Source organism: Agelaius phoeniceus, chromosome 23, assembly GCF_051311805.1.
Source record: "Agelaius phoeniceus isolate bAgePho1 chromosome 23, bAgePho1.hap1, whole genome shotgun sequence".
NCBI lineage: Eukaryota > Metazoa > Chordata > Aves > Passeriformes > Icteridae > Agelaius > Agelaius phoeniceus.
This window is the reverse complement of record NC_135287.1, coordinates 2791410-2817723: the sequence shown is the minus strand read 5'-3', so window position 1 is coordinate 2817723 and position 26314 is coordinate 2791410. Positions and strand designations below refer to the sequence as shown.

Below are 26314 nucleotides of genomic sequence, written 5' to 3'. Positions count from 1 at the left end.
AAACCCAGCTGGGTCTAGGTAGGGTCATTGGAGTTTGGGGTTGGAGGAGATAAAAGAAACAATGGGAAGGATTCCACTGATTGATGAATGCAAAAAGATATTTGCCTTTACAAATAAACTTTAGGTTTGCTGATAAATGAAATTAGATATTGAAAAATGAAAGAAACAATGGCGGGGGGGGAACTAAATTCTGTAAGAATTAAGAATTAAAAGGGAGGGTAATACATTAGAGGGGAATCTTTGGGATCACGCATTCCAGGAAGTCTGATTCTCTCAAGTACCTCAAAAATGGGGAAAGAGAGAAAGGAAATATGGCCAGGAAATTGGGATAAAAAGGAGGCTGCATCCTCCAAAAATTTGAGAGATCCCAGGGGAAAGCCCCATGGCCTCTCCCTTTATGGGAATAAAGTAAAAGGACTCCTCTGTCTCCTTTTTGGACATAAACCTCTGGTGTTTGTAAATTAATTTTCCTGACAGTGGCAATTTTGCTGCTGCAGAGTGGGAGCAGCAAACGCAGCACGGGTCTCACCTTGGGAGCCAGAAATGCCTCCCAAAATCCCGGGAGCTGCGTGCTGGGCAGGAGCAACCCCGGGAGGGGACAGGAGGGACCCTGCAGGGCTGGGGACCCGCGGGGGGAGCGGGCAGAGCTTTCCAGGCTGTGTGATCAAAAGGGTCTCTAAAGCCCAAGGCTGAGCAGTTAATGGCTTTCACATGCTCGGGCAGCCCCAGGAAACGCGGGCGGAGGGCGAGCTTTGGTGAGGGGTGAAGAGGCAGGAACCCTAAAAAGTCCTGAGGCTCCTCACCGTTTGCTGGGAGAGGATGCTGAGCGGCAGCCAGGTGAGGTTTTGCTCCTTCCCAGCTCTTTCTTTTTTGGGCTGGTTCGTAACGAGCCCGGCGAGGCTACAAGGAATTCCAGCTACTGTTTGCAGGGCGAGCCGCTAATGAAAAGCAGCGGTGCCTCGGAGCTAAGATGCAAGCGCGTCCTCCCAGATCAAAGATGCAGCTCCGGGAGCGGAAAGCCGGCAATAAATGACATCCTGTTGCCTGCAGCCTTACCTGGCCCAGTTCAGAGCAGGGGCAGAGCCTCCCCTCCCGCGGGAAGGGAGAGCCCTGGAGGTGTTGGCACCTTCCGAGGGGTTCGGGGTTGGAGCAGGCACAGTCAGGGCTCACTTTTGGCTTCTGGTCCTGGCTCTGCGCTTTCCTGCTGGTGTTAAAACACAAACTGTGCCCAGCTCGGTGAAGCTGGAGAGGGAGGAAAACCCACCCGAGGCAGTGGAAAGAAGCAGCTCCAGCTGCAGGCTGAGCTCCCTGCCAGGAGAGGAGGGGGCTGCCGAGAAAGGCTCTGGGTTTGGAAGGACCCCATTAGATATGGAGATACATCCCAGACCAAACTCCACTGGACCTGGGCTTGCTTTCCTCCCTTCCTGCAGTTCTCTGGCCACCCAACATCTGGATTTTAAGTGTCCCCTTCCACACCTGTGTCACTGTCCACCACAAGCATCCAAAATTGGCTTTAATTATTATTTCCCCCTCTGCTAGGCTCGCAACCCCCACACTTTAAAAAAGAGTGAGCAGAGCCGTGGCCCCAGGGCAGCTGCTGTTTGAGCCAGGGCTGTGTGTTTACTATAGGTTGGGATGTGGCTTTTAAGAGGAGATAATAACAGAGAGGGGGATGTAAATACATCCTGGAGTAAAGGGAGAGCAGCCCTAACCCCACTCCTCATTACTCAGCACTGACCAGACTCTGGTTTCCCAGGAATCCTGAGGTGCCAAACGCTGCTTGGCTTTTTCCATTTTTTTTCAGATGAGGCTGAGGGGTGAAAAAAATCAAGTGTGGAGGAGCTGGTCCTTGGGCTGGTACACACAGCAAGGCTAAAGGAGCCCAGGATGGATCCACCACCCCCAAACTGCTGCAAGGACGTCCCAGGATGTTCCAGTGCCGCACAAAGGGCGCTCCAGAGGCCAGGAATTTCATGAACTAATGGAGAAGGAGGGCTTAAGAGGAAAGAAGGAGTAATATATACGTAGTGATTTCCCTTCCTCCGTGACAGCCGGTTGTTCCCTGTTTCTGAGTGGGTTCCCAGCCAGGGACAGAATGTTTCTGCCCATCTCCTGGTGCTTGCCACGCTGAGCACACAGCAGCTACCTGGATTTACAGCCTGAGACTTTGCTATTGCTGCGGGGTTTTTCCTCGCTGCAAGGGAATTCAGTTGGGAATTCCAACTCAGTCTGAAATGGGGTGAATGAAGGGTTTGTAAATGAAGTCACACAACACACACAGAGTGAAACAAACAAAGAGCAACAGGAGGAGCTGGCTGCATTGTATTATTCTCATAGGTATTTTCCACAAGTCTGATTTAGCCGGTTGTCTTATTCCAGCTGGAGGAAACCCCATGTGGATCCAGCTGTTGGTTCAGAGCATGGAAACTCCTTGTACGTGTGTCCTGCTGGAGTTTTCCCTGGGGCCCAAAGCCCTCTCTGTCCCTGGCTAGGGGAAGGACATGGGAACCTCCCGAGGCACCTTCTGAAACGAGATGCTCTCCAGCTGGCATGGGCCCGGTGCTTTCCAGCTGGGAGGGGATGCTGAGAATCAGCGCTCTGGAGTAAACCCTTCCGTGCCGGTGGAGGGGGAAGTGTGCCAGCCCCTCTCCCGAGGGCTGAACCCCCGGAGCCCGGGAAGGATCAGACCCGTGCGGGCAGCGCTGGGGCTGAAGAAGGGGTTAATACTGGGAGAGCAACAGGCTGGAGTTGACACTTGCAGGCAGGCGGGGCTGCCGGCGCCTGATTGGCCTCAAATCGTATCCAAAAGTGGGTTGGGGTTGGTTTTTTTTTTAGTTTTTTCCCCTTTTTTTTTTTTCCTTCTCTGCTTCTTCATCTTTTTTTTTTTTCTTCTTCTTTTTTTTTTTCTTTCCCTGGTTTGGGGGGATATTTTTGATTTTTTTTCCTTTTTTTTTTTTCGGTCGCGTTTTTTTTTTTTCTCTCTCTCTCTCTCTCTTTCACTTCTCCTCCTCCCCCAGGCTCCGGCTGGCAGGGGAGGGGAGTGGGGAGAACAGCGAGAGATCAAAAATAAACCTCTTATGTCAAAGCCGGGGGGAGAAAGTATAAATACAGCGGGCTCGGCGGCCGGCGCGGAGGCTGCGGGGGAAGAGCCCGGGGGGTGCGGGGCCGTGCCGTGCCGGGATGGGGCGGCGGGCGCTGCTGGCCGGCCGGGCCCCGCTCCACCTGCTGCTGCTGTGCCACGCCTGGGCGCTGCCGCCGCCGCCCCCGCGGGACACGCAGCCCGTGCTGCCCGCCCGCCTGCCCGCGCCCCCGGGGCAGCTGGCCCTGCGCCTGGCCGCCTTCGGCCGCGCCGTGGTCCTGCGCCTCCGCCCCGACACCACGTTCCTGGCCCCCCGCCTCCGCCTCCAGCGCCTGGGCGGCCGCCGCCCGCCGACGCCGCCGCGCCGCGGCTGCTTCTACGCGGGCGCCGTCGAGGGCAGCCCCGACGCGCCCGCCGTGCTCAGCACCTGCGGCGGCGGCGGCGGGCTGCGAGCCGCCTTCCTGCTGGACGGGGCGGCCTACGAGCTGCAGCCGCTGGGGCCGGCCGCGCCCGGGCCGCCCTGGGGCCGCCTGCACCGCCTGAGGCGCCGCGCGGCCCCGCCGGGAGCGCGCCCCGCCAGCCCCGGGCCCGAGCCCGCGCCGCGCCGCAGGGCCCCGCGCTTCGTGTCGCAGGCCCGCTATGTGGAGACGCTGCTGGTGGCTGACGCGTCCATGGTGCGCTTCTACGGCGAGGACGTGGAGGTAAGGGCTGGGTGCGCGCCGTCCCCCTGCCCGCAGCCTTCTGTCCGTGCTTGTGCCGCTCCTGTCTCTCCATCCTCCCGTCCCTTGCTGTCCCCGTCCCGGCCGCCTCTCCGCCTCCTCCCACTGCCTGTCTGTAGCCTTCATCCCTCTGTCCTCCCTACACACGCATCCCTTCATCCCGCTCTGTCCTGTTCCCATCCCCGCTGCCTCTCCTCCTCCTCCTCCTCCTCCAGCCCTTCTGCCTCTCCGTCCCCTCCTGTCCTGCCCGCTGTCGGGTCCCCTCAGCCCCGGGACACCGGGGACAGCTTCGGGTGAGCGAGGGACCTCGGTCCTGCCTTCCCTGGCTGTGTGGGCTGCCAATCCCCGGTGCTGATGTGTGGGGCTCACTCAGTTTGAAGCCTTTCCCAGCCCCGTGAGCCTGGCTCTCTTTGCACACACGGGCACTGCGATGTCCCTGCAGCCCCAAGGTGTCCCCGAGGTGCGGGACAGGGCGGGTCAGTGCCCTTGTGCTGCGAGGGAAGAGCCGCAGGAATGGCCTTTAGTCCCTTCCGAGTGGAGCCGGGGCCAGTGGTAAATGCAGCAGGGGCTGGGTAATGCACAGCCCCGCTCCAGAGCCACCTGTTAGCGCTGAGCAGATGGATGAACAGCCCTTCCCCTCAGCCACCAGCGACTCTCACCCTCCCTGAACACTCTCTGCAGAGATCCTGCCCCAACCAGGCTTCTGGGGAGACCCCAGGAGCAGAGTCCGAGGTGCCTCAGCCCCCCACACCCCTCGCCAGGTCTGTCCATGTTCATTCATTCAGGGCTGCCTCGTTCATCAGCACCGGGTCATTTTTCAAAGCCAGCTCCCCACCCCTACCCTGCAGGCATGGCTGCTCCAAATTCAGCTCCAAATTCAGGTTTGCCCCGTCGGAAACGCTCTGCGGTCTTTGCAAGGGATAATTGTGCATTGAAGTTGCTCCTTTTCGGGTTGTTTGGGCTGCGAGAAGAGTCCTTAAAGCTGGAGCTCAGCAGGGAGCAGTTGGGAAGCTGAAACCAGAGGCTGCACTTTGCAGCCTGGCTTTGCCACTTTTACCGGCTTTATCCTTCCCCTAGGGGCTTCTCTGCTCCTAACAAAGCAATGTTTTAATTCCAGCCCTGCTCAGGCCAGGCTGGACCTTGGCAAATGCTAAACCTTGGGGCTTCAGATGATTGCAGCTGCTCAGCATCACTCTGGTTTTGCCCTTTGCTTGGTTTTGCCACCCAGCCAGGCTGGCAGGATCAGGTAGCAGAGGGTCAGTGAGCGAGGGGTGATGCACTTGGAGGTACCCCGAGTGCTCACAGGGCTCAGAAAAGAGTTTAAAGTGGAGTAAGCTGAATTTTTAAGCAACAGACATATAAATGGTGGTGGGAATTACTCTCCCCACAGCGTGAAGTTGGTCTCTGATTCCCCAAGAGGGCAGAAAAAATAATACAGGGAACCTTCTGTGTCCAGCTGGGCACCTGATGGCTTGAAGGCAACACCCAAGGGTGTCTACATTGCTAGAAATAAAATGATTTATTTGGACTGGGGGAAATCCTGATGATGCCCAGCTTGAGCTGGGGAAAAAGCAGCAGCCCTCTGGGTAAATCTGTGAAGGCAGCAGGAGAGGAAATGGCACCTACCCATGACCAAGGGGCTGGAACTCAGGCACCCTGCCCTGGTTTGGCTGCCCCAGCCCTGGGCTGGGTGGTGCTGCCTGCTTGGCTCCCATTTCACCATCATTTCCTCAGCCCCTAGAGCAATATCTTCACATCATCTCTCAGGGAGGGCAAGGAAACCTTCAAAGATCTTGTTTTGGATGAATAGAGTAAAAGCATATTGAAATATTTGGGAGAAAACTTCCACCAGCTCTGGTGTAGCAGCTAAAAAAACAACAACCCAAAAACCACCTGCTGTGTTTCTGTGTCTTTTGTTCTCTGGAACAAGAATGCAGGGAGCAGCACAGCAATCTTGCTTCTGCCTAAATACCTTTCTTGTGGGGTGAAAAAAGCAGTGGCAAGTGCTGGTGAGATCTAGGAGAGATGCCCAAGGAGTAGAATTGTTGAGTCAGAACAAACCATATTTATATAATGACTTTTCTTCCCGTAACCACACTTTAATTACCAAATATTTATTAAAGGTCACCAGCATTGTTTGTATTCCCAGTTATTTTCTTGCATAAGTTGTAACAGCTTGAGCAGAAGAGTCACCCCAAGATGCACTCAAGCGTTGAGAGTTATAATCAATGCCATGCTTGTGGTGGGAAGATGCTGTTCATGATTTATTTCCCATCAATTTCAGCATTATAACTCAGCTGTTAACCTAATTTAGACAACCAGAGCTTATTCTACCTTCATCAGTACTTTTATGTAAACCAGGAGGGAATGGTGAGGTGAGAGCAGAACTAAATCTGAAATTTGGGGGTTTAATTATTGTTTGGGCTTGATGGTTGGGGTATTTGGGGGGGCATCAGCAGCAGGATAGTGCTGGGCAGTAAATCCTGGGGGATGTGGCAGGGTTCAACCTGCAGGGACTGGGAAGAGCCCTCTGATGTAGGGGTGTCCAGGCTGGACACTTTTGCATTTTTCTTGCAGAGGATCCCAAGTGCTTGAAAACAAAGGGGCTGTGAGCATCACTAACAGAGTAAAGTGGGGTTTTGAGCAGGGAAACTGAGGCAGGGGACAGGGCTAACCCTGCCTGTGTGCAGGAAGGCTGAGCACCTGCAGCTGGGCTGCACTTGTGAGGCTGCTCTGCACGGCTGGGAACGTTTGCCAGGACACCTAAAGCACCAAGCAGCTCCAAAACCCAGCTGCAGCATCCCCAGCCAGTTGGCAGCCAAAGGGGATTCCTGTGGTGGGATTTCTCCAGTCTCTTGGGTGCAGATGAGACACATTTCCAAGCTTTCCTCTGCAAGCACAATGGCTGTGATCCCCTTTCCCTCCTCCTCTCTGAGTGAGGAATCTTCCCTTCCTGACTCCCAGGGCCGGGAATCACTGAGGACCACAGCAGAATCAGATCAGTCTGGAGAAGCTGGGATTCCTTGCTGGGATTCCTTCTGTGGTTTTTCCAGGCAGATTGATGAGGTTTTTTTAGGAGTGCTGTTGCAAACCCTTCCCTTTCAGACCAGACAGGAGTGCAGGGCACGGGACATTGCCAGGGTCCTGCTGCCAGCTCTCCCCACATGGACTGGAGGTAAATCCAAAATCAGGGCTCTCCCATTTCCACATGGACTGGAGTAAATCCAAAACCAGGGCTCTCCCATTTCCACATGGACTGGGGGTAAATCCAAAGCCAGGGCTGTCCCCACTCCCACATGGACTGGAGGTAAATCCAAAGCCAGGGCTCTTCTATTTCCACATGGACTGGGGGTAAATCCAAAGCCAGGGCTCTCCCACACCCACATGGACTGGGGGTAAATCCAAAACCAGGGCTGTCACCACTCCCACATGGACTGGAGGTAAATCCAAAGCCCCCCAGGAGCCCCAGGTCCCCTCGTGTCTGGATCTTAGCCTTGCTTTAGGGTATTTTGCAGTGTGAGTGGGTACATTCACTTAATCCCTTGAGAAAAGAAGGCAGCTCCTCCTAAGCCCATCCCAAAGGCAACAGGAGTGGGATTAAAGGGGATGTAGCATGATGCTGCCACCCACCAGCTTTTCTTCTGGGATTTGTCCTCTGAGGGTGACCCAGAGCCTGCATCCTGTGTGGATGGATGGAGGAGCAGGCAGCCCCCTAAATGTTCCTCTGGCTGGGGCACTCACCTCACACCAGGACATTCAACAGCTGCTGCATTTCAGGGCTTCACAATGAAATGTGCTGGCTCCCACTGAAGCAGCTCCATGCTGGCTCCCAAAGTGGAGCACTCCTGCTCTGGGATGCTCTCAGGATGGGGTTTGACTCCATCTCTGCTTCTGTGGAGGTGGGGACAGTCCGGATGTGCCTCAGTTTCCCCTGCCCTGAGCAAGGCTAATTGCTGCTTTTGTGGTTCAGCCTCAGATATCCAGCAGGGAGGGGAAGAGAAGGGGGGAAATCATGTGGCAAACAGAGCAGGGATGGGCAGAGAGCTGGGCAGGCAGGAGGGCAGCCAGGCACAGCAGCAGGCTGGCAAGGTGTGCCCCTCTCCCCTGGCTTGCCCCCATTCCCTTGGGGGGAAATTCCCTTTTTGTGAGGGAATTCTTGGCCCAGAGGAGCTGGCAGGGCAGCCAGCAGCCCCTGGGCACCCCAGCCAGGCAGGGAGCTCCACATGGGGAAAGGACAACCTGAGATGTTTTTACAGGCAGATTTTTAAAAGCTGGGCAGCCTTTCCATCCCTGGATTTGCTCCCTTCCATCTGCCTGTGCTCCAGAATCTCAGCTTTTCTTTCTTCTGCAGAAGTGCTGGTTTTTAGGGAGAAAATAGCCAAAAAACCCAATGAAATCCAACCAACAGACAATCCCACAGCCCCAGGCTGGGCTGAACACTGCTCCCCACACCTTGGGGGGAGCCAGGTTGTGCTGGGGTGTTCTGTGGGTGCTCCCTGCTGTCCCTCTGTCCTGGTGGGTTAAATCATTAAATCATTCTGTGCATTAAATCATTCTGTGCATACCACAATAATAGTGCCTGTGTAAGAGCAGTTTCACCCATCAAAATAATAATAATAATTAAAAATAAATGCCAGGTTCAGCTTCTGAGTGGTTCCCATGAAACGGAATGCAGCCAGAGACTTTGCAAGAGCCTACATCAGAAAACTCAGTCCTTCAATGAGGGTAAAGACAACCACTTCAGGTCCCCTTGCCCTGATTTGTATTTATTTTTCCTGTCCCTCTGCCTGTGCTGTTTGCTGCTGGAGGGCAGTGCCTGGCTCAGGGCAGGCTCTCCCAGACACAGTGATGCTGTGGCAGGAGGATCCCAGAGCTGCTGTGTGGCACACAAAAGTCATCTCTCCTGTTTTTTAGGGGGAATTTGATGTTGAGAGCAGAGGGAGCCCAGGATTGCAGCTGGGGGGGAAAAGGGGTAGGAGATTTGTTGGATATCACCCTTCACAGTGCCTTCAATGGCAGTGAAGGGACGCTCCACAACCCTCGCTGGTTCACACTGGTGTCCTCTGCCCCCAGAACAGTAAGAGGCTGATTTTCCAGCTGTGTTTACCAGACATCCTGCCAGATCTCCCAGGATGCTGATTGGAAATGGCAGGGAAGCTTCTTGTGCCTGCAGGGCTGCAGTGCCTGGCAAGAAGGCACAAACCAGTGTGTTTGCAGCCCTGGGCTCCCCAAACCCAGCCCAAAGCACTACCCAGTGTGTTTGCAGCCCTGGGCTCCTCATACTCATCCCAAAACACTGCCCAGTGTGTTTGCAGCCCTGGGCTCCTCATACTCATCCCAAAACACTGCCCAGTGTGTTTGCAGCCCTGGGCTCCTCATACTGATCCCAAAACACTGCCCAGTGTGTTTGCAGCCCTGGGCTCCTCATACTGATCCCAAAGCACTGCCCAGTGTGTTTGCAGCTCTGGGCTCCTCAAACTCATCCCAAAGCACTGCCCAGTGTGTTTGCAGCCTTGGGCTCCTCAAACCCAGCCCAAAGCACTGCCCAGTGTGTTTGCAGCTCTGGGCTCCTCATACTGATCCCAAAGCACTGCCCAGTGTGTTTGCAGCCTTGGGCTCCTCAAACCCAGCCCAAAGCACTGCCCAATGTGTTTGCAGCCCTGGGCTCCTCAAACTCATCCCAAAACACTGCCCAGTGTGTTTGCAGCCCTGGGCTCCCCAAACCCAGCCCAAAACACTGCCCAGTGTGTTTGCAGCCCTGGGCTCCCCAAACCCAGCCCAAAACACTGCCCAGTGTGTTTGCAGCTCTGGGCTCCCCAAACCCAGCCCAGAACACTTCCCAGTGTGTTTGCAGCCCTGGGCTCCTCATACTCATCCCAAAACACTGCCCAGTGTGTTTGCAGCCCTGGGCTCCTCATACTGATCCCAAAGCACTGCCCAGTGTGTTTGCAGCCCTGGGCTCCTCAAACTCATCCCAAAACACTGCCCAGTGTGTTTGCAGCCCTGGGCTCCTCAAACCCAGCCCAAAGCACTGCCCAGTGTGTTTGCAGCCCTGGGCTCCCCAAACCCAGCCCAGAACACTGCCCAGTGTGTTTGCAGCCCTGGGCTCCCCAAACCCAGCCCAAAACACTGCCCAGTGTGTTTGCAGCCCTGGGCTCCTCAAACCCAGCCCAGAACACTGCCCAGTGTGTTTGCAGCCCTGGGCTCCCCAAACCCAGCCCAAAGCACTGCCCAGTGTGTTTGCAGCTCTGGGCTCCTCATACTCATCCCAGAACACTTCCCAGTGTGTTTGCAGCTCTGGGCTCCTCAAACCCAGCCCAAAGCACTGCCCTGCACCTGATCCCAATCCCCACATCCTCAGGCTCAGTGCTGGGAAGGAAACCCTGGAGAAGGCAGCGTTCCCTCCTGGGTGGATGGTTGAGCCAGAGCCGGTTTGCAAAGGCAGAGGGAGGATGGGACCAGCAGGATTCAACCCTTCTCCAGCCTGTTCTTGGCTGAAAGCACTCAGCTGGCCTCTCCTGAGCTCTGAGGATACGTGATTTGCTTTTGGCCATGGCTTCAAGCCCTTGGCTAAGCCAAGGCAGTGCAGGTGGATTTGCTGCTCTCCCCAGAGCAGTCAGGGTCCATCTGAAACCCAACCCATTCCTGCACGGGCCAGGGATGGGTATAAATAGACACCAGATGGTGGAACAAGTGGATTTGACCTTTTAATCTTCACTAAATAGCTGTTTGTTGGGTTTGCTTTCCATCTTCCCTTTCCAGACACAGGGAAGGTGGACAGATGTTTTCCAAGTCCCTCTGTTCCTACTGCTGAAAGAGGTTTTTGGCTAGATGTAGCCCTGAGGATGTGAGGGCTGGTGTCCTGGGGGATTTGTGGTATGAACTGATATCTCCCAGGTCAGATCTACTGCTATGGACAGAAACCTCTAATGGGTTAGAAAAGGACACAGATTTATTCCCTTGGAAATGAGGGATGATCCCAGGATGAGCAGCTCCAGCACAGAGCATCCTTCTAGAGCTTCAGGGGCCTACTTTTAAGAAGGCTTTGTGATATTTTTAGCAAAGTTCCCAATGGACTTTCCCCACAGGGTGAACAATTCCCCCAAGTTTCATGGAATTGAAATTGAAATTGAAATTGAAATTGAACCTTTGTGGGGTTCTCTCCTCAATTTCTTGCCTCTGCAGTGACTTCTCTGTGACATGAGTTGCATGGATGTGAGTCATGGCATGGAGATCTGGCCAGTCTAAATAAACCAGTCTATTCCCTGCTCCCAGCAGCCTTGCTGGGGCCTGCCCTTGGATAATGAGCTGGGGAGGACTTGGGATATGTCTTGTAGAAACAAAACATCTGTTTACGTGGAGCTGCCAGTGGCGGGATAAAATGTGGCAGAATAATTTAAAATAGACACAAGTGCCCTGGGCAAGTGGCTCTTGGTGCAGCAAATATGCTGTATCTCACTCAGCATCTCCCTCATTTGCTAAGAAAACAGCATTTTGTGTCTCAGGAAATGGCATTGTCCTGGCAATACCGTGATGGATGAGCACACACAGTCAGCTTTGCTGAGGAAATGTATTTTGGGTGAAACTTGGCTATCAGAGAGGGCTCCCACCGAGTCCTTCCACTTTAATTAGGCTCTGAATTGAGACTGCAGGGTGTAATTTGTCTGGGGAGGAGAGAAGCCACTTTCTCTTTCCCAATACCATGTTGTGTAATAGCTGCATTTTTTACTCCTGACTCGGGGCTGTGAGTGGTGCCAAGCAGAGGAGGAATTTTGATGCTCTGATAAGATGTTTACATCAGCCTAAACATGGCTGGCGCTGGCGCTTTTGACATATTAAGTAATCCCTGCTCATCACCAGGCAGGAGATGCTGCTGGGCAAAGTCTTGGCTGTCAAAGTGTTTTAGTCCCAGTTTGTTGCTGGGTTCAAACCCTGTGAGCAGCACAGGCAGAAGTTTTACTAGGTTGTTTTGCTCCAGCAAGGTGTGTGTGTGTGTGAGTTGGTTCCTGCCCTGGGGCAGCGAGGGCAGGGTTAATGCCCTTTGGGAATATGGAGAGAACTCTCCAGAATGCTGAGGTTTTCCCCAAGGAATTTCTTCCAGAGGGATTTAGGTGCAAAGGGTTCATGGGAGAGGAGACACAGCATTTGCAGAAGGGGATGCAGGGCTTGTCCACCAGCACAAGGTGTAAAGCATCACATACAGGAGAGGCAGCACTGAGTCCATCAGCCTATGGTCTGGACGTGATAGGCTTCATAAATGAGGCTGATTCTTTCTTTTTAAACAAAAACAATTGCCCTGTAGCAGAGGTTTTACCCAGGCTCTGCCTGCCCATCTCTCCCCCCACAGAACCACATCCTGACCCTGATGTCCATGGCAGCTCGCATCTACAAGCATCCCAGCCTGAGGAACTCCATCAGCCTGGTGGTGGTGAAGGTGCTGGTGGTGGAGGAGGCAGCAGCAGGGCCCGAGGTGTCTGACAATGGTGGCCTCACCCTGCGCAACTTCTGCAGCTGGCAGCAAAGGTTCAACCCCCCGAGCGACCGGCACCCCGAGCACTACGACACCGCCATCCTCCTCACCAGACAGGTCAGCAGCCCAGGCAGAAGGGAAAGGGCTCAAGGAATTCCTGGAGGGGGAGAAGGGGGTTGATGGTGGAGGTGGGTGCCCCACTGTGCAGAGAATGCAGCACAGCAGTTGGGGTGGTGCCATTTGGGGTGCAGCCCTGTTGCAGTACGAGCTGACTGGTACTGAACATTAATCCAGTTATAAATAAGAAATCCAGCCCAGTGCCATAAGCCAGCCTCTGGGCTGACTGACAGAGGTTTCAATCAATAACAACTCTCCTAAAATACAAACATTTGACTGGTTCAGAGTCAGGGGGTGTAGAGATTAGACCAATGGCTGTTTAGAGCCAGGAGCTTTGAATTTCCTGTAAGAGCAAGCCCAAACAATAAATCAGGCTCTTTGGCTGATAAACAACCAAGGTCTGTCATGTGTTCTATCTCAGACATGTGAACATCACATCATATCACAGACCTGTGACCGTGTTCACAGGGGTCCCAGGATGAGGGAAAAGAGGAGGATCTGACTCCATGTTTCAGAAGGCTGATTATTATTTTATGATATATATTATATTAAAACTATACTAAAAGAATAGAAGAAAGGATTTCATCAGAAGGCTGGCTAAGAATAGAAAAAGAAAGAATGATAACAAAGACTTGTGGCTCAGACAGAGAGTCTGAGACAGCTGGGCTGTGATTGGCCATTAATTAGAAACAACCAACATGAGACCAATCCCAGCTGCACCTGTTGCATTCCACAGCAGCAGATAACCATTGTTTGCATTTTGTTCCTGAGGCCTCTCAGCTTCTCAGGAGGAAAAACCCTAAGGAAAGGATTTTTCATAGAAGATGTGTGTGGCACAGACCAGCAGTGGGTTGCTCACAGAGATGTTGGGGCTGAGCATGGGGCCCCCTCTCCCTGCTGACCTCTCCCCCTGCCTGGCACTAACAGGATTTCTGTGGCCACCAAAGCTGTGACACTCTGGGCGTGGCGGACATCGGCACCATGTGCGACCGCAACAAGAGCTGCTCCGTGATCGAGGACGAGGGCCTGCAGGCAGCCTACACCCTGGCTCATGAACTGGGTAACACTGGCTCCCTTCCCAAGGGGAGCTCTGCTTCTTCCTGTCCTGCTGCTGGGAGGGGTCATGGCACAGCCCAGCACCAGCATCTCCTGGCTGGGGATCACCCACTGAGCCTTGAGGAGCTTCTGGCACTGATAAAAGCTGGGTTGCACCAGGAGAAACACTAAGTGCCCAACTTGGTGTAAATTGGTGCATTTGAACCAGTTCAGGAAGCATTTCTTCACTGGAAGGGTTGTTGAGCATTGGAAGGGGCTGACCAGGGAAGTGGTGGAGTCCCCATCCCTGGAGTTGTTGAAGAAATGCCTGGACCTGGCACTCAGTGCTCTGGGCTGTGTGACAAGGTGGGGGTCAGTCACAGGTTGGACTTGAGGATCCTGGACGTCTTTTCCAACCCCAGTGATTGTATGATTTACCTGTTGTGATGTGCTCAAGCATGTCTCTGCCTTGGTTTGCCATTTCTGCACTGAGAATTTTTGCCCAGAGAAGCTGTGGCTTCCCCATCCCTGGGAACATTCAAGATCAGGTTGGACAGGGCATGGAGAAACCTGGTCTAGTGGAAGGTGTCCCTGTAAATGACAGGGAGTGTAGCCTTAATTCCCTCCCATCCCAAACCATTCTGAGTTTATAAAAATTTGGGCTCCTTTGCCCTGCACACCTGTACCTCTGAGACAGACCAAGCAGGTTTTTATTCCTTCTGATTTATGGAAGCAAATAGCTTTGGCAGACATAGGAGCTGCTTGATACTTTACAGCTGGTGCCCCACACCATCTGCTGAGGAGCAGGGGCTGGGGAGCTCAGCTGTGCCGTGCCCTCTGCTCCCCAGGCCACGTGCTCAGCATGCCCCACGACGACTCCAAGAACTGCGAGCGGCTCTTCGGGCCCCTGGGCGAGCACCACGTGATGGCCCCGCTCTTCATCCACCTGAACAAGAGCCAGCCCTGGTCCCCGTGCAGTGCCATGTACCTCACTGAGTTCCTGGATGGAGGGCATGGTAAGGCTCCAGTCTGTTGTATTTGTGGGGTTCCCAGATGAAGGGAGGAATGATGAATCTGACTCCATGTTCTTAGAAGGCTAATTTATTATTTTATGATACTAGATAATATTAAAGAATAAATATTAAAGAACTTCTGCACTATACAGGAGTAGCTTCTGGCACTATACTATACTTCTACACTATACTAAAGAATACAGAAATGGTACTTACAGAAGGCTAAAAGATAATAATGAAAACTCGTGACTCTTTCCAGAGTCCTGACACAGCTTGGCACTGATTGGCCAAAGAGTGAAAACATTCACAGCAGAAACCAATGAAACAATTACCTATGGGTAAACAATCTCCAACCACATTCCAAAGCAGCAAAACACAGGAGAAGCAAATGAGACAATATTGTTTTCCTTTTCTCTGAGGCTTCTCAGCTTCCCAGGAGAAGAATCCTGGGCAAAGGGATTTTTCCAGAAAATATGACTGTGACACCAGTCAGCTACAGCATCTCTCAAAACAGCCTTTTCTTAGCTCAGGCTCTTTGCTGTGCCTGGAGGGGGTGTGGGGTGAAGGGGGAGTCAAACCAGGCCATGGACAGAGGTGTGGGGTGCCCTGCTTGGTGCAGTCAGTGGCACCAAGCCCTGGAGCTCCATGTCCAGCCTAACTCTGAGCCTTGCCCAGGTGACTGCCTGCTGGACGCCCCGGCCGAGCCCGTGTCCCTGCCTGCCGAGCTGCCTGGCCAGAGAGCCCTGTACAGCCTGGACCAGCAGTGCCAGCAGATCTTTGGCAAGGACTTCCAGCACTGCCCCAACACCACGGAGGAGGACATTTGTGCCCAGCTGTGGTGCAGGATGGGCAGTGGGGAGCCCCTCTGCCACACCAAGAATGGCAGCTTGCCATGGGCTGATGGAACCCCCTGCAAAGCCGAGGGGCTGTGCTGGGATGGGCGCTGTGTGCAGCAGGATGCCCTGAAACCCCAGGTAAGGGGACACCAGGGAATGCTGGTGTCCAGGTGCACTCCAGGCACCCACCAAATCCTCCCTCTCACTCCCCTCCACAGCTGCACAGGGAAGGTTCATGAGTTGAGATAAACACTGTGAGAAGTTACTCACCAATCACCATCACAGGCAAAACAGGCTCAAGTTAGAGATGTTAATTGAATTTATTAGTAACAAAATCAGCACAATGAGAAGTAAAATAAGACCTTAAAAACACTTTTTTCCCAAACCTCCCTCCTTCCCAGTTCTCCCTTCTGTCTCCAGTGGTGCAGGAAGGCAAAGAATGGGGGTTGTTGTCAGCTCATCATGGGCTGTTCTTGCTGCTGCTCAGGGAGAGGAGTCAGAGTCCTTCCCTCCCATGAGAGACAATTCTCCATGATTTTCTCCATGAGTCCTTCCCATGGACATGTTCTCCACAAACTGCTGCCATGTGGGTCACTCTTCCTCAGGGTTAGTCCTTCCAGGACAGGCTGCTCCACTGTGGGTCTTCCACAGGCTCCCAAGTCCTTCCAGCATGGGTTCCTCTCTCCACAGGTTCTATCAGGATCCTGCACCAGCTCAGGTTTCTCACAGGGTCACAGCCTCTTTCAGACATCCCCCCTGCTCTGGCCTGGGTTCCTCCATGGGCTGAGGAGGATCTCAGCACCCCCATGCCCTCCATGGGCTGCAGGGCCAAAGCTGCCTCACAATGGTCTTTTCCACAGAATTTTGGGGAATTCTCAGCTCCAGTACCTGGAGGAATCCTTGCCTTTGCTCCTGCACTGTCCTTGGTGTCTGCAGAGCTGTTCCTCTTACATTCTCACTCCTCTCTTCTCTACCTAATTACATTTCCCTAATAATTTTTTTTTCTTCTTAAATACATTATCCCCAAGGTCAACACCACATCTGCTGGGCTCAGCCTTGGCCAGTGGTGGGTCCATCCTGGAGCTGGCGTTGGCTCCACTGGACACAGCGGGAGCTTCTGGCAGCTGCTCACAGAAGCCACCCCTGTATCCCCCTCCACAAACCCCATACAGCTGGGCTGGGGCTTGACCCTTTGGGATTTCCAAATCTCTGACCCCACCCCTGCTGTCTCTTTGGCTGGCTTTGGATTGGGCTGGTTTATTTCTGGATGTCTCTCCTTCATTAATGTTTATTACTGGCGAGTCCAGCTCATAGACAAAACTCTGCTACCGAGCCATGGGCTGGTCTGAACCAAAACAAGCAGTGTGGATCTGCAATTAAATCACAACTTTTTGCCCTGCTGGGGAAATTAGCAGCAGTTTCAGAGTCAGTCAGCAAAGTACTCAAAGCCCAGCTTAACTTGAAGCATGCAAATGGACCAGTGGAAGTCAGTACTAACTTTGTGTGAAGTACGTGCCAGAGCACTTTTCTGGATCAGGGCTGGGGGAGATTTTAGCATTGCTCCAGCCCTGGGAGGGAGCAGCTGGGCATGGGCAGGCTCAGGGCTGGGCTCAGCAGCTTCTTCTGTATTGGAATAATACCAGTATAGCCAGATAGGATGTGCCTGGCCTTGTCTGGCCCTTGCTGCTTGACCAAAAGGCGGCAGCTGTGGTGATTTCACCCCAGAGACACTTTTGGCTGGCTGGGTGTGTGGTGTTTCACCCCACAGACACTTTTGCCTGGCTGGGTGTGTGGTGATTTCGTCTCAGAGACACCTTTGGCTATCTGGGTGCTGCAGTTGGGCGCTTGGAGGGAAGTCCAGACATTCAGGAGCTCAGTTTTACCTTGGCGGAGAAGCTTTAAGGCAATGGTGAAGGAAAGGAGTCGGTTCTGATGGAGGGTTTGGATCCAGAGCTTTATTCTGGCCCTCAGGCCTCTGAATGCAGCACCAGCTCCAACAGAACTCCCTGAGCCCATGGCTGCTGTTCCTGTTAACCCTGGGGAGAGGGCAGGGAAGGGGCATGGTGGGGCTACCAGCCAGGTAGGAGGGGAAGTCTCAAGGGACAAAGGACACCTGGATGGCCCATTGTCCTCCAGGGGTAGAGGGCATCTTTTGAATTCTGCCAATCACTCGATGCCCTTCTGGAATTCCAGGACTGACAGACAGTGCTGGGCAGGGGGGAGGGAGAGGGGACTGACACTCCTGGGGAAGAAATCTTCAGGGAGAAGCCCGAGGTACCTGAGGCAACCCATGACATCTCACCACAACCCTGGTGCCCTTGCAGGCGGCGCTGGACGGCGGCTGGGGCCCCTGGAGCGCGTGGGGCGCGTGCTCGCGGAGCTGCGGGGGAGGGATCCAGTTCTCCCACCGGCACTGCGACAGCCCCCGGCCCCGGCACGGCGGCAGCTACTGCCAGGGCCAGAGAGCCAAGTACCAGTCCTGCCACACCCAGGAGTGCCCGCCCGATGGTAAGGATGGCCATGCCCACGCCTGCTGCTCCAGAGCGCGCTACAGGCATTGCTCTGCTCCCCCTTGGATATTCATATCTGGGGGAGCAACAGCTTCCTGCTGGGGGCTGTGACCTTCTGTGAGTGATGGAAGGAGTGTGGGATCCCTCCTTCGTGACATTCCTCCCCTGCTTGCACCCTCACTGCGTGCTCTCACTATCCTAACCTCACTCCCACCTCTCTGTGATGGCCAGGGACAGCAGCTCCTGCCAGCTTCCCATGATTTTGGGCCATGTTTCACCCTTCCTTTCAGGGAAAAGCTTTCGGGAGCAGCAGTGTGAGAAGTACAACAGCTACAACTTCACTGACCTGGAAGGGAATCACTTGGAGTGGGTTCCTAAGTACGCTGGAGTGTCCCCCCGAGACAGATGCAAACTCTTCTGCCGAGCCCGAGGGAGGAGCGAATTCAAAGTCTTTGAGGCTAAAGTAAGATTCCTGGTGATATGAATCCCCAAAGTGAGATTTCTGGAGATGGGAATCTCCAAAGTAAGATTTCTGGAGATGGGAATCTCCAAAGTGAGATTTCTGGAGATGGGAATCTCCAAAGTGAGATTCCTCTAGATGGCAATCACCAAAGATTCCTTTAGATGGGAATCACCAAAGTAAGATTTCTGGAGATGGGAATCTCCAAAGACTCCTTGTGATGGGAATCTCCAGAGATAGATTCCTGGAGATGGAATCACCAAAGATAGATTCCTGGTGATGGGAATCTCCATAGTAAGATTCCTGGCGATGGGAGTCTCCAAAGATAGATTCCTGGTGATGGGAATCACCAAAGTAAGATTCCTGGAGATGGAAATCTCCAAAGATAGATTCCTAGTGATGGGAATCACCAAAGATTCCTGGAGATGGGAATCTCCAAAGATAGATTCCTGGAGATGGGAATCTCCATAGTAAGATTCCTGGAGATGGGAATCTCCAAAGATAGATTCCTGGAGATGGGAATCTCCATAGTAAGATTCCTGGAGATGGGAATCTCCAAAGATAGATTCCTGGTGATGGGAATCACCAAAGATTCCTTGAGATGGGAATCTCCATAGTAAGATTCCTGGAGCTGGGAATCACTCCTGTTTACCCCATGTCAGACCTCATGGCCTGGTTCCTCCTGTGCATCCCCTTTCCCAGGTGATCGATGGCACGCTGTGTGGCCCAGAGACCCTCTCCATCTGTGTGCACGGGCAGTGCATCAAGGCTGGCTGTGACCACGTCATTGGCTCCTCCAAGAAGCTGGACAAGTGCGGGGTGTGCGGTGGCAATGGCTCCACGTGCAGGAAAATATCTGGCTCGCTCAACAGATCCAGGTGAGGCACCAGGAAGAAGGTTCTGCAGGGATGGGCTGTGGGAGAAACACCAGCATCCTCTCTCATTCCCCTTTTTCTATCACTAAACTTGTAGGCTTGGAATATATTAGGATCCAAGCCAGCATCCTCAGTTGGCTGGCATTGCAAGAGCCTGGGCTCCTCCCCAGACTCTGGGACTTAAGCTCAGTTTATTTTGGGGCAGAATTATACAAGCCAAGTAGAGCGTATTTTCTAAAATAATAACTGGTGTGACGGGCTCGGTACACCACTGCAAATAAATCTGCTGCCCCAACGAGTTTACAAAACACATTTCACACCAGTGCACTGAATTGGACACATATTCCAGGGCTGATTGTGATATAAATGTTCAGTAACCTTTCCCTAGGCTTGGGGGGAATTTGAATGCTGGGACAAGGACACTGGGGCAGTCACTTCCCTCACCCAACAGATTTGGGAATTCTGCTTTGCCAAAGAGCAGAATTTAAGGCTTTTGCTGGAAAACCGTAACAAAAGCCCAACCGTCCAGTTCCATGCAGCGAGGTGACTCACACAGTCAAATCAGATTTCCTAAATGGTTTCCTTCCAGGGAACAGCTGAAACAGGGCTTCCACTCTCCTATGAGTTGTTTGTGGTTGACTAAATGGAGATTAGCACAGGAGCTACAGCCAAGAAGAGATCCCATTAAGATCAGGGTGAGGGAGGCCAGGGTGACGGAGAGCAGAGTTTGACTCAAAGGCTTTTTTCCAAAATACTCTGAACCTAATTACTGACCGCAGCATCCACCATGGGGATCCGTGGAAAATGATCCTGTGCTGGCCCCACAGTGTGAGTCACAGTGCTGAGGGCTCAGTGCAACCTTCCACGTGCTGTCCTGGGAGCCGTGGTGCTCCAGGGCTGGGCTTTGGCTGGCTCTGCAGGAAAACGCTTCCCTGGCATGGGAATGTCCTCTGTATCCTCCAGTGGGATTGCTTCTGCATCGTAGTGGTGGCTGCAAAACCCTTCAAAAAGTGAGCTGAGAGTGCAGAGACTCCCTCCTCTTCTGTTGTTCTACATCTATATCTGTATCTCTACCTACATCTGTACTGTCTCTATATTATCTCTGTCAATAGGTGATGTCACCCTTCAGCATAACCAGTGACAGGCTTTCAATCCCAAACATTTCACCATTTCCAAATACAGAGAGCAAGGGGAATTTCCCACCTAGACTGGTAATCACAGGGCTGTCCATTTGATTGCATCACTCATTTTCATACGTCATTCAGAGAAACCTTACAGCTGAGCTCACATCTAGAACATCTGCAATATTTCTAACTCTTGAGTGCTTGGGGTTACACAGGGATGGCTTCAGAGCCAGGATCCTGAGTGTTGTGGAAGATGAAACAGGAAAGCCTTATCAATATGATTGTCTGGCAAAAGATTTTGAGAATATGGGAACTGTAAGTGAGATTGAAATGAAAGCAAGCTTTGAGATCCCTCAGTTACTGAACAACTGGAAAACAATGGTGTGGCTGCTGAAGGTGATCCCCTTTTGATGGAACAACACCCTCTGCTTGCAGACAGGCCCAAGGGGCAGAGCAGACCCTACAGCTTGGCAGAAGGGGCCCAAAGAGGAGTTCGTAGGGTTTAAAATGTAACACAGTGTGGTAATGGAATGATTCTTATAGGCTGTATGTAAATGCTGTAGGATTTGTATCTTGTACTAGATTGGTTAGTGAGAATTAGAATATTCAACACAGAAGAAGATTTATGGTATTGTAACGGGAACCTCGCTCTCTTACCCTTTTACTCTCTCACCCTCTCATCCTCTCTCCCCTCTCTTCTCTCAGTCCTGCTCCAGCTGTGCCTGGCAGCTCCCAGCAGGGCCCTGCACCCAGGCCCTTTGCAATAAACCCCAAGTTCCAGCCCTGGCTGCAGAGATCTCTCGTCTCCATCCCACTGTCCTACCCCCCTGACACTCCTACACCTGAGTGCTGTTCCTTACATGAGTGTGTGTATTTTTAGTAAATCTTGCAGAATAACCGTGTCCCTTTGCCCCGTGCAGGTACGGCTACAATGACATTGTCACCATCCCCGCCGGAGCCACCAACATCGACATCAAACAGCGCAGCCACCGGGGGCTCCGGCACGACGGGAATTACCTGGCCCTGAAGACCCTTGAGGGCAAGTACCTGCTCAATGGAGACTTTGCCATCTCAGCCATGGAGCAGGACATCCTCATTAAGGGCACCATCCTGAAGTACAGCGGCTCCATGACCACTCTGGAGAGGCTGCAGAGCTTCCGGCAGCTCCCAGAGCCCCTGACCGTGCAGCTGCTGACCATTGCCAGCGAGGTCTTCCCACCTAAAGTCAAGTACACCTTCTTCATCCCCAAGGATGTCCCTTTCAGCAAGCAGAAGAGCAAAGAGAAGAAGTCAGTCAACGTCATCCGACCGATGCTGACCTCCCAGTGGGTGCTGGGGGACTGGTCCGAGTGCTCCAAGACGTGTGGCTCCGGCTGGCAGCGGCGGACGGTGGACTGCCGGGATGTGGAGGGTCAAACCTCCTCTGCCTGCAACAGATCCCTCAAGCCTGAGGACATCAAGCCCTGTGGAGACGTGCCCTGCCCTCTCTGGCGCCTGGGTCCCTGGTCCCCGTGCTCCCAGACGTGCGGCGAGGGCGTGCGGACGCGCAGCGCCTCCTGCATTGACTACGCCGGGAAAATCACCGCCCCCGAGAAGTGCAGCTCCCCGGGGCCGCCCCCGGCCACCAGCGCCTGCCTGCTGCGGCAGTGCTGAGCCACGCCGGGCTGCGGGAGCCCAGGGTGCCACACAGCACTGGGGCAGGACAGCCAGGGTGCCCTGGGCTAACACAGCACTGGGGCAGGACAGCCAGGGTGCCACACAGCACTGGGGCAGGACAGGACAGCCAGGGTGCCATGGGCTCCACCACACTGGGGCAGGACAGCCAGGGTGCCATGGGCTAACACAGCACTGGGGCAGGACAGCCAGGGTGCCACACAGCACTGGGGCAGGACAGCAAAGGTGCCACGAGCTCCACCACACTGGGGCAGGACAGCCAGGGTGCCCTGGGCTAACACAGCACTGGGGCAGGACAGCAAAGGTGCCCTGGGCTCTCTCTCCTGTGCTTCACCCCCACCACATCGATGTCTACCTCAGAGGGGAGAATAACGGCAGCAAAACAGGGAGGAATCACTTCTTTTCCTTTCTTTCTTCCTTTTCTTTCTGGCTGGCTGCTGCAGGCAAGTTGTAACATTAAGGGAAAGATAAGCAGATCTCTGTAGGGTGTTTCCAAAGAGCTGGATGTGGCTGCAGATTGCTTTTGTAAGGTTTGCTGGGGTTTGGCACTGGAGAAAATGGGGAGCCTGGTTTTGCTGTCACCCCATCCCAGCTGCAGGTCCAGAGTGGATGTCTTTGCTGATAAAACTGGGATTTCTTCACAAAAGGCATGGAATGGGTTGCCATCCCCTCCCTGCAGCAGTGTGGGTGTCCTTGAGCATGAGGAGTGTTTTATCAGCTGTGGGTTTCACTTGGGAGATAAATTGCTTGTATGAATGGGAGAAGGAGTAAGCTGAGAGCCAGATCCTAGCATGAATCAGGCAGGAGGACAGGTGAGAGGTGGTTTCTGCTGGATTTATAATCTACAAGGTGACAAACCTCTATCTCCAAACACCCCCAGCATCTGTGGTTATTCCTAGAGCTGTCACCCCACACCTCTGTTTCCCCAGCTAAAACACCAAGGCTTAATTACACCTGATCTGTCTTACAGGGTCACTGTGAGGATTCATTAATTCCTAATTCTGCAGTGCTGGGACTGTGAAATGCCTATTGTGATGCCCTCTGGAGCAGGCACTCTGGTGTGCCAGCGTTTCCTTTCCCATCCTTGTCCTTCAGTCCCCTGTGGGCTCATTTTTTCAGCTCTGCTGTAATTTTGGAGATAATTCACTAGCCTGGTGTGCAGCAGGGATGAACCCAGGATCTGTAGATCGTGCCAGAGGTGACCAGTGCTGCTCTTCACCTCTGCTTTCCTGGGATATTTGAGAATGCTCAGATCTGGTGCCAGCTCCAGCCTTGCTTGAGCAGTTCTCGGTGCAGAACCAAGCCTGGCAAGGCTGGAGCTGCTCTTTCCCAGTGGGAAGCAGCCCCAGCCCTCTCCCCAGCCCAGCTGCTGCCTGGCCCCAGCACAGATGGCTGTTCAGACCCTGAACTTTGCCCTTTCCAAAGCAATCACTGGCCATGTGCTGGCAGCAGCCTGTGCCTGGGGAGCAGGGATGGAATTTGGAAAGATTTTGCTATTGCTGGATGAGCAATTCAGTATCTCCAGGCTCCTCTCATACCCTGCCTTGGCTTCCTTTTTGGCAGCAAAATGTAGAATTTCCAGTGGGATCTGCCTTTTTCTCATAGGAAGGGGAGGAGGGCTGGAATTTGTGATGTTTCAGATTCCCCATTCACATTTATGGAGCAAATCCTTTTCCTTGTCCCTTTTGCCTGAGCGAGCCAAGCTCATGTGAGACCCTTTCCTGGCTGTCCAGACAGGATTGGAATGGGATGGTGGGATGAGCTGCTCCTCTGAAGACAGAAACCTCACTATTCACCTGAAAACATGAAATATTCCTGTTTTATCTCCCATACATGATTTCTATCAAAACCACGGGAGCTACAGCCCAGGATTGAGGGTATTGAGTGCTTGGTTCCTTTGGTTTTTTTAGGAAAGGAAAAAAAAAACCTGAAGGCCAGCTGCAGAGTTTGGATGCAGAGCTGTTTGGGCTGTGGTACAGACCTACCTTTGGGCAATGTTCTACATCTGCTAATTAATCTCCAGGAATTTAAGTTCTAACAAATAGCTGGATGCTAAAGTCATGTAGCCTTGCAGGGTTGTTTTCTTTTTCCCCTCTGGGTCTGCAAGGGTTTTAAACTCCAAGCCAGCATGTGTTTCCTCTCCAGTGTCAGCACCAGCATTTAGGATGGGTCAGGAACATCAGTCTGAGGCAGTGCCAAGGAAAATGTCTGTATTTATCACCCAGGATAATGTGTGCCTGCCAAGGGGCTTTTCCAGGTTTTTATAATCACTGTGTGGCTGCTTCACTGGAGCTTCCTCGATGTAAAAACTCCTTGTTTAGGGCAAATCCTGCTGCTTTTCCAGCGAGGGGGAAGGTGGGGATCCCCCAGGAGGGGGGACCAGAGGCAGTGATGCTCTGTTGAGGTGTGGGTGATGCTAAGTGGAATTCCTGCCCCAGGTTTCTGTAAAAACAAGTAGCCTTTACTCTGATTTAAGTCAAAGAGGTTTTATATATTAGGCTATATATATATATATATATATATGTATATATATGTTTCCCTTCAGTGAAGGATTGTAGCAATGTACTGAGCCTCTTGTGTTAGGTATTTATTACAAATTTCTGTTTGGTTTTGTACAGTAGCTGTCTGGAAAGGAAAAAAGAGATTAAAAATGTGTTTTAACATGCTGCTCCCACATCCCCTCTCTGGAAGCTGCAGGGAGCTCAGAGAAGGGATGTCTTTGCTCATTGTTTATCCACTCTGGTACCTGACTGGTGTTTCCCTCCTCCCTGGTGTACCAACCAAGCTGTGCAAGCATAACAAACCCAACCAAAAATTAAGCTTTGGAACTCATCTTAAGGAGAGGGGGGAAAATACAATTTTCTGATTTTTAGCCTATTGTTTGTATTTGTTTTTAATTTTGAAAACAGTCTGTTTGTGGCTCTGCCTTTACCCCTCAATAAAGGACCTCCTGCCTTTTATCTCTTTGCATTTGTCCTTATTTGCACTTTTCTCAGGACTATTATTATCTGCATCCCAGAGAGATTTTAAATCTCTCTTTTCTGTATCTTATTGATAAGAAACGGTTAATTCAGTTTTAAGATGCTGAACCAAAATATTACATGAGAGAATAGACAAAACCCATGGAGGCAGAATTATTCTGCAGAAATTTGGAAGCAATTCTGTTTTGCAGATGCCTTTTGAGCACCTACCTCTTTTCTATACATATACAGTATATCTTTTGGTATATATTATATACTTATATTATTATAGATAATATATTATATTATATTATATATTTTATATTTTATATTTTATATTATAGTATATATATTATACTATACTATATTATAGATAGTATACTATATTATACTAGTATAGATAATATCCTATATTATAATATATAATATACTACAGATAATATACTATATATAACTGATAATATAAAGCTGTATAATATGAACTGTATATAATATATAATATATAATATATTTAAACCATTATAGAACCATATAATATATTGTGTATATGATGTATATATACATTATATATATTATATATGCATAATATATGTATTAGACACATAGTATCACAGAATTCTATTATATATCTGTATATACATCATCTATTAGATATATACATGTTATATATCTACATAGAATTCTATTATATATATTAATATATTCTACATAGAATCCTATTAATCCACGATAATATATTTATTATATGTATATGCCATATATGTTACATTATAGATTATATGTCATATATATTATATATACATAATATATACATGTATATACATAATATATACATATATACTGTCAGCAAATTTTATACCTCTATGACAATATGTAATAGATAATGATAATTAATAATTATATTCTAGATAATATATATTTATATACATAATGGGTATATTATGTACATATTATATATACATATGTTCTATACACACAATATAGACATAATACAGACACATTATATTTATACATAGATACAGAATAGAAATCTGTTCCCACATTTAGATAATTCTGCTCTTTACTAGGACAGACAGCCTAAACAGGACATAAGCAGAGGGGATTCTGACTGCTTCACTTAACTGTGGGATAACCACAGGCAGTGGAATTTGCTGCTCTCTGGATATGTAGCTCTGAAACACTGGAGGGCTACATTTGCTTTATGCCAATGGGAATTTTGGAGCCACCTCGTTGGAATAAACCTGGGCTCATTGCAAGGGAGACAACCTGCCAGCTGTCCTGGGTGAAAGCCCACCCTGATGTCTGCTTTATTTTCTATAAATTATATTATTATATTAATTATATTATATTATATCATATCATTTTATATCATATAATATCATATCATATTCACAGTTACTATTATTTCTATTATAACCATTCTATTATACCATTATTATAAT

At 51.4% G+C, this 26314-nt stretch overlaps 1 protein-coding gene across 5 annotated transcripts; it reads left to right on the top strand.

The window, feature by feature from the left end:
- The first annotated feature begins 2956 nt into the window (after window positions 1–2956).
- Window positions 2957–24872, top strand: ADAMTS8 (ADAM metallopeptidase with thrombospondin type 1 motif 8). Of its 5 annotated transcripts, XR_013185041.1 has the most exons (11): window positions 2957–3780; window positions 12146–12385; window positions 13313–13445; window positions 14269–14436; window positions 15109–15407; window positions 17594–17777; window positions 18070–18242; window positions 18942–19117; window positions 21159–22065; window positions 22138–22176; window positions 22217–24872. XR_013185041.1 is itself a non-coding variant. In XM_054647466.2 (9 exons), the coding sequence occupies exons 1-9, from the start codon at window positions 3181–3183 to the stop codon at window positions 21889–21891; spliced, it is 2706 nt and encodes a 901-aa protein (XP_054503441.2). In that variant the 5' UTR covers window positions 2957–3180; the 3' UTR covers window positions 21892–24872. The 5 variants fall into 5 exon arrangements, 1 of the variants encoding a protein (XP_054503441.2); XR_013185038.1 differs by having other exon boundaries at window positions 22138–24872; XR_013185040.1 differs by lacking the exon at window positions 22138–22176 and having other exon boundaries at window positions 21159–22137.
- Window positions 24873–26314: the final 1442 nt, after the last annotated feature.